Genomic DNA, 12,306 nt, shown 5'->3' on the forward strand with positions numbered 1-12,306 from the left:
TGTGTTGGCTAACACACACTATTCCTTCAAAGCTCAACCACTTTTCCTGTTCATTACAAGGGGCTGCAACTGAGTTGTATCTTCCAGGGATCTTCAGAAGTATTCACAGCAGAACTTTTCACTCTTTAAGTACTTCAGGGAGCTGAGGGCCAGAAATCAAAATCCTTCCCCTTCTCATTGGCCTAAAACCATGAATTAACCCACCAACCCTTCCTCAAGTCATGAGATTAGCTTGAAAAATAATACTTTGCCATGTGTTTATTTGTCTTACAGCATTGGAAGTTGAGATTCACATTTTCAAGCTTTCTCTGCAAATATTTGAGAGAAAGAGAAAACAAGATAGGATTCTGGTGCAGCTAATGTAAATCAGAAAGCTCATGCTTTAAGAAAAACAGCAGCCATCATGAGAGTTGGCAACTCTCAAATCACTACTTGTGGAGAATATTAAACGGCTATCATCAATCTATCTAGATCTAGGAAGTAAGCCATGAAATGCTGACAAAGGGGAATGAATATCTGGTCTGACAATGACTGTGTATTTATCATTTAAATTAAGAATAATAGAGTTATACTGAAGAAACTTATTTTAACTCTGCAACAGTAACATATCTACCTCATCACCTTAGCGGGATATCTGAACATCCCAGGTTAGGGGAGTTTATTTTACCATCTCTTTTAGAGACCACCATTTTAGAGATAGTTACTCTAGCTTCCAAAGAGTCATATGAGCAGCATGATCAGAACAGGACTGTGGAAACCAACCTTCTGAAAAGCTCTAGCACAGCCTCCCATTGCAGTAGTTGTCCAGGCAGCCAGTTACATCTTCATCCTCCACTTCTGTTCTGCCAAATAAAGATAATACTAATTTACAAAAAAAAAAAAATGTTGGGGATTTTCCTGAGGATGAAAACATCTTCACTTAATTTGCTTCCCACCACATTAGGCCTTACTACCAGGAACATTACTGGTGTATACTTTCATGTGATGCTCTGTGTAAAACACACAGCTCTATCAAGGATCACATACTGGGACATTAATTATACCACTAGGGTGCACTCCTATGAGCTCTAAGACTGCCTGAGTGCACTCATTCAACCCCTGATTGTGCTAATTTTATACAGATATTAATCTAGGACTGAAATAGTAGCTCACAGCTTCAGTTAGAAGAAAAACAATGCAAGTGCACATATAATTAAGGAAGCCAAAGAAATTCGAAATTCACTGTACAGGTATACAGAAATGCTAAAATTCTACCTCGCCTGTGGAAGAAGAGCACCTGCTGCCCAGAGACAGACCAGCTGATCCCACTGTACATTTCCTTCCATCTGGCCCATCAGCCTGTCCATCAGACACTAAATAGGTCACAGGTGGAGTCAGATCTCCAGACAGCCCAACCTCCTTTTGCTTTAAGTCGTAGCAAAATAAAACAGTCTTCATTTGAATGGGGGGCATTCAGATTTGTAACAGTTAGTTTACATCAGAATATGGACAACAGGAAAGGAACTATGGCTGCTGTAGTTTGGAGCTACCTCACCCTCTAAGACCTTTGTGCTTGGGCAGCCATGGGAGACTCTGGCATAGCCCATAAAGTGGCAGGTCATTAGTGTTAGCAACCTGAATAGCAAACCTCTGCCCTTCTCTCTCCTTCAGAAGCTCTGAAAAAATTATTTACATATTTTTTACTACTAAGGGCTTGGGCTTTATCTTAACAGCAGCCAAAAATGCAGCAGCACACATAAATCTGCACTTTTAGTTGACTCACCTCAGCTTTGCAGAAGGCTCTCAGACTGAAATAGCCTAGACCAGGCAGCCAGCCATGCTGAGGCCAAAACACAGCCTGGCTGTGTGTATTTTTGCACTGGGTCAAGCATGCAGATCTGTAGCACATGGTTCCTCATGCTGAAAGACTTTTTTTTTTTTTCCCTCTATTTGTTGCTCTCTCCAGGGGTGTGTTTTGCAAGGAGGGTGTGAGCACAGCAACCTCACTCACAACTTCTTGGCAAAATAAGTAGGCTTCAGTCTTCACCAAAATAAAAGCTCTTTTTTGTTTCAGATATGCAGGGAGAGGGGGTGCCTGCAGAAAGGAATTAGAGCTTGAATGCATAGCAAAACCAGACCATAGTAAAACCTCCAAATCCTGAAATTGCACGACTAAGCTTTCCTAATTACACAGCAAGCACCATGCTGTACCAGAGAAGTCACTCCAATCAGAATGGCAGGTCTATGAGCAATTTAAAGCAGGGAAAAAAAAAAAAAAAGAAAAAAAAAGTGCATCATCGAAAAAATTATCTAAATTGAAATGAAACAGCAGATATTAGAAACTTTGCTGAGGTTCTAAGAGTAAGTAAGTGATAAGCTCGAAGGGAAGGAGCCAGGTAATGCCAAGGAAGCTGCTTACCTTGATGATGAAACCCTTTCGGTTGACCTATCTAGGGAAATGGACATTGGTAATTTAGACAAGAAAATTCATACTGTATTATTATGGTGGAAAGTGGGATTTGGAAGAAAATCCTATCCTTAAATCTTTCAAAACCAAAATGTTTTATTTCCTCCTGTAAAACAGGAGCAGCAGCTGCCATAACTTTACTTTGGTATATGTTTCAGAAAGCATGGATAATTTGTTCTCTGAAAGGTACTTGTCACCTCTAAAAATGTTGACCGTTAAAATCATTCTTACTGTGGTAAAAAAAAATAATTAAAAAATAAATAAAAAATTAGGCCACAGAAGGTTCTGAAATGGGCAACAGCAGTTGTGAGTGTTCATGTTCTAATGGTGGCTTCAGGATTGTTTACTCGTTCCATTTTACTGCAGAAGAAAAATAATCATTTTATCACCTTACCTCATCTTCTGTATACTAAAGAGAGGCTGACCATGTGTTAGCCAAGCAACAGGGATGTAGGGAACAAGATTTTGGAAGGATTAGATGCAATGAAGCAAAACACGATTTTCAAGTTTGCCTTTGTTTTTCACAACTGTAAGCATTAGCCCTGCATCTAATAAATGATTAATAGCAACATGGGCACCTCAAAATGTCATTTTGCATAATGGGATTGCAAATGTTTATGGAGACACGTCCGTAAGAGATTTATTAGAAAACTAACCCTTTTCCATTCTGAGTAACTGGTGGCTAGGGGGAGCGGGGGAATGGCTCTACAAAGCCATGTTGCTAAAAGACTGTATTTTACCATTTAATCCTCAATTATACACATGACTTCATTGTGGAAAGGTCACCAGACAAAGAATTTTAGTTAACCAGCTCTGAAGGGAAGGATTGTGTGGTCGGTCTCAGCCTTGCTCTTGCCGACTAGTTTACCTAAACAGCATGAACATCTCTTCCACCCAAGGGGGAATAAGGCCAGTATTCGCACAGCCTGACAGGAATTTTGGTGGAATCGGTGGGAACACAGAGAAATTGGCACAAAAAAAGACACAGCTTCTGTCAGAACAGGCTGAATTAACTTTCCATCTCCTCAAATGGAGAGGAGGATGTGGAGAGGGAAGCGGTGACAGCCTGACAGCGGTACCCATCGGCTCCTGAGGGAGCCTAAGATGAAGCCCCCGGGCAGGCACTCGGAGCGGGGGGGCCGGTGAGCGGTTCGCGGCTCCGGCGGAGCGGCAGCGCCCTGAGGGAGCCCGGGGCCGGGACCCCACGAGGCGCGGGGGGAGGACCGGTCCCGGCCCTCACATGACCGTCCGGGGCCCCAACCCCGGCCGCCTCCCTTCTCCCGGCGCTCAGAGCCGCTCCGGCACCGCCGAGATGCGAGCGGGAGCCGAGGGGCGATGGAGGCGGCGGGTGGCGCGGGCGCTGCTGCTGCTGCCGCTGCTGCTGGCGGCCTGGCAGCCGCCGCCGCGGGGAGCGCGGGCCCAGAGCCCGGCCGCGGACGCAGGTAGGAGCCGGGAGCTGAGCCCTCAGCGGCTGCCCCTCAGGGGCTCTGCCCGCGGGCTTTGCCGCCGGTGCGAGCCTGCTCCCACCGCGGCGACTCCAGCGGTTCTCCTGAGGCTGCCCTGGAGCCTACGAGGCAGATAAACCCCTTTTGAGAGAAAGAGCCCCACCGAAGGCAGCCCGCGTGTGGAGCACACGCCGCTCTGCTGCCTGAGAGCTACGCGGCATGGGGATGTGTAACGCCCTTGTACTCACTTTTCAGAAAACAGGACGAACTGTGTCCTCTCCTCTTCATCGGAGTTTCCTGAGGGATTTTTTACATCACAGGAGAGAAAGGATGGAGGAATCGTTATCTATTTCATAATTATACTTTACATGTTTTTGGCTGTGTCCATTGTGTGCGATGATTACTTCCTGCCTTCCCTAGAGATCATTAGTGAATGTAAGTGAACATCCTTACTTTTTCCTTTAAAAATTAAGCTCTGTGTAGATCATTCTCTTTGAAAAGTGTCGAAGTTGGAGTGCTCTGGAGACCAAACTAAAGTTCTGAGTCTCCTGCACAGTTAGACTCTATCAATACAACATTTAATTCGATGCAATATATCAACACCGTACTGAAAAATAAACTCTGATTACACTCCTCTTAAGCATTTATTTAAAATGTGCTTTCCTTATACCTGGAAGAAAATCTTAAAATTTCCTCAGGATTAATTAAAACTGACAATATATATAACTTTAGGTGAGTAGCTGTAAATAAATCTATGTTACCAGTAAAGTTAAGAGGGGGAAAGGGGAAGGAAAAAATCCCAAACCTCTCCTATATTAAATCATGGGAATTAATGTCCTTGCTGAAGTTTTGGTATTTTTTTCAAAGTACTGAACAAGTACCAGTATGAGCAACTGCTTAGATATAAAAGGCATGACACAGAAAGGAAAGAAATATAATTACAGCAGTTCTGTGAAATCTCATTAACCTGTGGTAATTTCCCTGGGTTCAGCAGACCACAGAATTAAAACGATGGTCTTGGCTGAGAGTTCAGCTTTTCATTGCACAGAATTAAAAAATAAACAAACTAAAAAGCTAGGGAAATTCATCCCTGAACTGGAACGCATTCTCCAGATCGGACCACTTACAGGAAATTTAAGCTTAAGCACTGCTACAGAGCTAGTTTTTTTGTTTTGTTTTGTTTTACTGACAATAAATGTTAGATTGTCATTCCATAGTTAAACATACTTGCCCATTCTTAGTGCGCACACCTTGATCAAAAAAGAGAGTTAAATTTCTGAAACAGACAACTTACCAGAACAAAAATCTTACTGCCTTCAATCAAGACAGGCTCATCCAAGCATTGGTTTGAATTTACCTAATGTTTCTGGTATGTTAAGACACAGGAGCACAGCTTCCCCTTGAAATAGACTTGACTTGAATCATGTAGCCTTATCACACTGTAGTCCAAGGAATCTCCCTGCAATTGTTATCCTTATGATAAAGTCAGATCCTACATAAGTATGCCTATTTTACATTTTAAGGTCATGCCAAAATGTCTTGTACTATCAGTGCTCCTTTTCTAGTATTTAAACTATTTTCTGTAATAAAGCTGGGAGTAAGTTAGCCCAATAAATGAGGCTACACTTTCAATACATTTTGGTCATTTCTAATAAATGCATTAGCTGTATGAAAGCAAGCGAAGTTCATTTCATTGAACTGCAGTAGCTTTTAACACCATATACTAATGCATGTAATGGGTACAGACTACTGAAGTTTTTTAATTTTAATTTTATTATTAAAGAATATTTTTATATATTTATAAATAGAGTATTTTTATACTCTATCCTCAGGCCTTGGCCTCTCTCAGGATGTTGCTGGAGCAACTTTTATGGCTGCTGGAAGCTCAGCTCCAGAGCTTGTCACTGCTTTTCTAGGTAAGAGATACATGCTTTGACTCCTCAAAATCCAGAATTCTTTACCTTGCCTGCTGAACTGGAACATACCCGAGTCATTTTGCTTGTAGGAGTCTTCGTGACAAAGGGAGATATTGGCATTAGCACCATCCTTGGATCAGCGATCTATAATCTTCTCGGGATTTGTGCAGCTTGTGGGCTGCTTTCTAATGTGGTATGTATCAACTTCGATAATTCCATACCTAAGAACCAAATGGTTATCCTTTCTGTTTTGCCAACAAAAGTCAAGAGAGACTTACTATGACAACTGTCAAGTTTATTATTTAGTAGCAAAACCAGCATGTAATCTGTTTTAAGATAAGTTGCTATGAAAGTTTTAAAAACACTAACTTGTTAAATATCATACTTAAGTCATTCCTAAGAATCTTAAATTTGTACATAATATAGAAACAACATATTGATGCAGCATTTACAGCACTTAGTGAAAGTATTACAGACAAATTTAAAAAAAATGTGAATGAATCTGTGATCTGCAGGTTTCAAGGCTATCCTGTTGGCCGCTGTTTAGAGACTGCCTGGCATATACAATTAGTGTAGCGGCGGTCCTTGCGATGATATCTGACAGCAGAATTTACTGGTAAGAGCATGAGTAGTGTTGAGTTCATGTTGACTGGAGATTAGTGAAACAGTGTTAAAACACAACAAAAAACTTCAAGAAGCCTGAACTGCCATTCACTAATAGAAACAAACATCCTGTTGGCTTTAAAAATATAGAAAGTTACAATGATTGTAAAGATTATTACCTAAACATTCAAACCCTGCATATTTATAAAGTGTGATCTGCATAGGTTTCTCTGTACAAACTTCAGAATTTCTGTCATACCTGGTTTAGCACAGCAGTTAGTCTTCAGAGCTTGCTTCTTTTAGAAGCTTTCCTTTAAAAGCATTACCACTAAGAAAACATATCTCAGAAGCAAATCATGAGCTTCTGATACTAACACGCTTCAGTCAACACTGAAACTCCTGTTGTCTCAGGACAGTCAGGTCCAGTACTATATTCCTGAAGTTTCTTACTCAGAATAACACGTTCTATACCTCTCCATAACCATCATATAAGACTCAATTTTGCAAACATCAGTTGTTCAGTAAGTTCCCCTGGAAAACATGCAGCTATACAATGCACAGACAAGATTCTGCAGGGGAGTGGAATGAATCAAACTACTGAAAGACATGGAGACACAAACTTCCATGACACTGCCCATACAAGTGCAAATAGATGCTTTTGTTTTTGCCTTTCACAATTCATGCAAGTTTTTTCTCTTCTTATGCCAGCCATTTTAATGAGTTTATTTTTATATATTAATATATATTACAAGTTATGTAAAATCTTTTTTTTTTCTTTTTTTTTTCCACTCTAGGTATGAAAGTGCTTCCTTATTATTAATATATGGGTGTTATATTCTGGTACTATGTTTTGACATTAAAATCAACCAATGCCTCATGAAAAGGTTCAGTCCCTGCTGTTCATGTTTTACAAAAGCTATGGAAGAGAATGCTGAGCAGCAACCATTGGCTGGGTGGGAAGACAGTGGACCTCTAATTCGTCAACAGTCAAGAACAGATAGTGGAATTTTTCAAGATGAGATGGATTATTCTCAACGTTCAACAAGCTTGCATGGGCTTGATGAAATCTCTGAAGGTAGAAGTATTATTAAATTTAAACACTATATGCCTGTTTGCATCAGTTCTAAAAAAGAGTATGGTTTGAGATATTATTCAGATTTTGTTCACAAAAGAACTCTAGCATAGTACTTAAGTAAATCATTAATCTTCCCTAGAATATAACATTATGTAAAATCATAGTTGTGATATTTATATTAGTTACTAGAGGAATGCTAGGGGAGTTGCTTATTTGTGTCAGTAATAGAACATCAGTTGTTACTGTGCATATTTGAAACTTCCCAGCAACTCAGCCTGTAAAACGCAGTATCAGCTGAAACACATGCTGCTTCTGTACTTATATTGTATTCTTATGACAAATGGCCAATTTGTTATCCAAAATATGCATTATAGCAGAAGTAAAGCGATAGCTCTAATGGGGCCACAGATCACTTTTCCTCTTCACTTCAGCAAATCAGCAGCTGGTACTAAATCTTGGCAAACATTTTACATAAACCTTATAGAAAAAATTTTTTCATCCACCTTTGTTCCCTCCTAGTGACACGGTAATAAAGAATATTTGAGTTCAGAGTTTAGTCAAGTGTGTTATAGGTACTAAGAAGACAACAGTTACAACATCACAAAGAGTTATTTTTTTTTTTTAACCTTTTTCCAGTATTCTCACAAGTAGAAGCAAATAGTATGACTGTATACTAATTATTCAAACATAATGCTACAGTTTAAAATAGTTACTTCCTCAACAGATCATCCAAGTGTCTTCACCATGCCTGAAGTGGGTATGAAGAGAATTTTGTGGGTGTTATCTCTTCCTATTATTACACTACTCTATTTGACTACACCAGATTGCAGAAGACGGTTTTGGAGAAACTGGTTCATGGTGACATTTTTAATGTCAGCAGCATGGATTTCTGCAATGACTTACGTTCTTGTATGGATGATAACAATAGCAGGTAGGTACCTTAACTACTGCTGCTGTACAGAAGCAGCCAATGAAAAATCACTGGAAAAAAAAAAAAAAACACACATTCTTTTATCTGCAAAGTTTTTTTTTACAATTAACAGTTAGTTTAGCAACACATATTTGTCTTAGAAAAACAAAAAACCCTAATGTTTGACTGCTTCATTTGCTTCCTTCCATCTAATGAAAACTACTTTAAAATTTAGCTGCTTCAGACTGCTTATCATCACATGAAAGGGAATTTGTTTACAAAGCTACAAAAAACAGCCTATATTTAAAAGGACAGTTTCATTAAACTGCTTCATGAAGTGAAACAATTAGATACACAGCAATAAATTCATCAAGCTGAAGTCTGACACACATGTAAGCCACCAAGACTGGAATTAAAGGTTCAGGTGTTTGTAAAAATATCCATTATTTCTATACCTATAGTTTTCTTGGACACCATAATAAGAGACTCAGCATTAAATGAACTGCCAAAAAAGATGCCCAAGTTTTTGTATTATTTTAACTATAGTGCTGTATTTTCATTAAACATTCTTGGGTGTGCAGGTATGTCTGTATCTCTTAAAAATCCGCATCATAAAGTCAAGCAGTAAAAGCACTGCTTTTAAATGAGGGAAAGGGTGTGAAAGAGTGTAAAAACAACTTTTTAAAAAATTTCTTGAAGTATTAAAAGTTTCCTCATTTCACTCTTTCTCCAATCAGCTTAAGAAAAAGTCTTTAATTTTAAGAACAAGCAGAAAACAAACCACTAAACAAGAAAGAAATTGCACAAAGCTTGCCATTTCCGCATTGTAGCTCACCAATCCTATCTCAGTATTCTGCTAGTTCAGCATCCTAAATTGTCTTCAAATTAAATTCAATAAATGTTGACTGCAGACATAGACCTACACAAAGGTAGACCTGTGAGAAATTACTAATAGATTTCTGGGTATAACACCCAGCAGGTTCACTTCTTTGTCAAAATTTTTTCCACTTGTATCTAAAAAGCAAAGGTTTACTGTCTGAATGCTAGAAGACTTTGAAACAGGATCCAAACAAAAGTTATTGCCATTCTTCCAGACAAAACACTAATTCATATGAAAGCAGGTACACTGGAGTTTCAAATAGTGTGTTAGTGTTAGTCCACGTTGAAGTCATCACAAGCAGCTTTGGGGTCTTTGTCCCACTACTTCTAGGTCAAATATGCTCTATTTACACATTAAAACTCTAAAAATTACACGTGTGTATATATATATATATATATTCAAATCTAGGTTTTTCATGAAAGGTGACTCAAAAATATTCTATCATTGCATAAATGGCCTATGAGAATGTGTTTCATAGCAGGGGACTACATTTTAATGGTCAAGAACAAACCTAATTTAATACACCTTTTTGTTACTAGCAAAGAAATTTTCATTACTATAGCAAGATATTGCTACTGATACACAAAATGAAACAAAGGCTAGAAAAGTAAGACCACTCTCTCTTTATGGTCAATTGCCAGAAAAAGAACAGAAAAGAAAAAAACAACCTTACATTTTAACTAGAAGATTAATCTATAAAAAATAAAAAAAATAAAAAAGATTCACCTGAGTTTAGATTCTATCATAACCTTCAGAGGGCTAGACACTACTGTTGGGTGTGTAAAGCTGCTTCATTCATATTTCACCTTCATTTGCTTAGATTAGTTTACAAAAGCTGATCATGTTGGGTCCCTCCATCCTACAGATCTCTTACATTAGGAGTGACGAAAATACCAGTACAAAGTTTACAACAGGATCACATTAGTCCCTTTGAACAGAACATAAGTTTCAAACATAAATTTACTGAGGCGATCTAAACTAAGCTGGTATGTACTAGGCAATCATTGCTGAGCTAGCTTACAGCATACCACCTCTTATTTTGAGAAAACTGTTCTTATTGGTGTCAAAACATTGTAAGCAAAAATTCAGATTTCAACAGAAAAAAAAAAGTGTTTAGTGAACAAAAGTTTAAGAAAAACTGTAATTATGTAACAGTTTGAACAGAAGTATCAAGAACTTCAGCATGTGGATGGTTGTGAATGGTACGTAGAACTAAAGGCAACCAAAACAGTTTTGAAGACCTGAATCACTATATTTTAAGTGAGAAACTAATACTCTTTCAGCACAAATGGTACTAAAAACAGGGGTGAGAGGTAGGCTGCTGTTTTAATAACCATTTAAAACTATTCTTAAAGTGTTTACCTGAAAAAATGCTTCTAAAGAATCACTCATACTTAAGTCATATAACAATTCTTCATTATGCTTCTTCCAAATTCAGCAAAAGAACTAAAAAACTTGAGCTTTCTAATTGGAACGAAGTCATGTAGTTGAGACAGTATTACAGTAACGATCTTAATGACCCTCCTCCCTATGAAAGTCATGTGCTTTTTTCTCACCCTTTGAAGAGTAAATGTTTTATTATAAGAGTTATTGCTTCAAAACACGTTCAAGCACTAATGATGAGATGCTCAAAACCAAAAATGTTAGGTATTCAAACTTCTGCTGTGTCTGAAAGAGCAATTCATAATTCATACCATTTTGAACAGTGGAGACCTTCCTCTCAATTCTCTGAGAAAGTTGTAAAATCAGATGGTTACTATATCACAGTTCCTTTTTATTTGACTGAAGAACAAGAACAGGATGACATTCCTTTGTTCTTGTTTTTAAATACTTCATGGTTCAGTCACTTTATATTTAGTCACATTAAGCTAGTGATCAGATTCCTCTTGGAATTATTGTATGATCACTAATCTTTTCTCCAGCAAGGAAAGTCCAAAGAAAATTTTTTGGATGAAACAAGCTAAAACTATACTTGTGTTTTCTACCATTATTTACCAACTACAGGTGAAACATTGGGAATTCCAGAGTCAGTAATGGGTCTCACCTTACTTGCAGCAGGAACAAGCTTACCAGATACAGTTGCAAGTGTTCTGGTGGCTCGAAAAGGTAAAGCTTTTGGTATTCAGGCTCATTTCAATAGATATGTTTAAAAGGTACTATGGAAAAAAATTAACATTTTTGGAAATTCAAGGAGTGACTTTAAAATTTTTGCTCCAAACTCTAGATTTTAGTTTGCTACTAATAAATAAGATAGCTTACCCAAAGAAGCTGTGGTTCAGCCATTTCAAAACCTCTCTGAAAAGTATTCTAGATTGGTTTGGTTTGCTGTTAAGCACGTTAGCAGTTTTACTGCAAAACACAGCTGTAGGTCTTGGTATTTTAAAGATAACTGGATTTTAGAATAACCTGTCTAGCTTATTTTAAGTGCAAGTTTGCAGGTGCTGTTGATTTAGGGAGACATTTTTATGTTTGTGGTACCCAAAACTATGGTATGTGGAATCGTATCTATAGTTCTTAGAACAAAAAGGCTAAAAACACTGTTTTACTCTTTGAGGTTGAGGACCAACAGTCTGTTCCTCCAAAACAGTTTGGCAATTTCACAGTGCACAACTAAGCAGGCTTATTTGTATTTATTGTTTTACAGGAAATGGAGATATGGCTATGTCTAACATCGTAGGATCCAACGTATTTGATATGCTCTGTTTGGGAATACCCTGGTTTATAAAAACTGCCTTCATAAATACAACAGGACCCATAGAAGTGAACAGCAGTGGTTTGACATACACAGCCATTTCTCTCATCTGTTCAGTTGTTTTTATTTTTCTGGCAATTCACCTGAATGGCTGGAAAATAGATAAAAAATTGGGAGCAATTTGTCTTGTACTGTACTTAGTATTTACCATATTATCAATTTTATATGAACTTGGCATCATAGGGAACAATCCTACAAGGGTCTGTGGTAACTAGTTTTAATCAGTGATTATACTGATGAAAAAATAAAAGCAGAAGAGAAAGATCAGTTTCTTCATTT

At 38.1% G+C, this 12,306-nt stretch overlaps 1 protein-coding gene across 1 annotated transcript; it reads left to right on the forward strand.

Moving 5' to 3' along the window:
• The first annotated feature begins 3,758 nt into the window (after window positions 1–3,758).
• On the forward strand, window positions 3,759–12,286 carry SLC24A5 (solute carrier family 24 member 5). Its single transcript, XM_032194571.1, has 9 exons — window positions 3,759–3,888; window positions 4,147–4,326; window positions 5,724–5,807; window positions 5,897–6,000; window positions 6,323–6,423; window positions 7,205–7,485; window positions 8,210–8,416; window positions 11,280–11,381; window positions 11,920–12,286. The coding sequence occupies exons 1-9, from the start codon at window positions 3,759–3,761 to the stop codon at window positions 12,240–12,242; spliced, it is 1,512 nt and encodes a 503-aa protein (XP_032050462.1). The 3' UTR covers window positions 12,243–12,286.
• Window positions 12,287–12,306: the final 20 nt, after the last annotated feature.

Source organism: Aythya fuligula, chromosome 11, assembly GCF_009819795.1.
Source record: "Aythya fuligula isolate bAytFul2 chromosome 11, bAytFul2.pri, whole genome shotgun sequence".
Classification (NCBI taxonomy): domain Eukaryota; kingdom Metazoa; phylum Chordata; class Aves; order Anseriformes; family Anatidae; genus Aythya; species Aythya fuligula.

What these genes read in the sequence shown, in the direction of transcription:
- SLC24A5 (XM_032194571.1), top strand. Translation starts at nt 3,759, where the DNA reads ATGCGAGCGGGAGCCGAGGGGCGATGGAGGCGGCGGGTGGCGCGGGCG. An exon ending in GAGCCCGGCCGCGGACGCAG is followed by an intron (nt 3,889 to 4,146) that starts GTAGGAGCCGGG and finishes CTCACTTTTCAG; the next exon opens with AAAACAGGACGAACTGTGTC. An exon ending in ATGGATGATAACAATAGCAG is followed by an intron (nt 8,417 to 11,279) that starts GTAGGTACCTTA and finishes TACCAACTACAG; the next exon opens with GTGAAACATTGGGAATTCCA.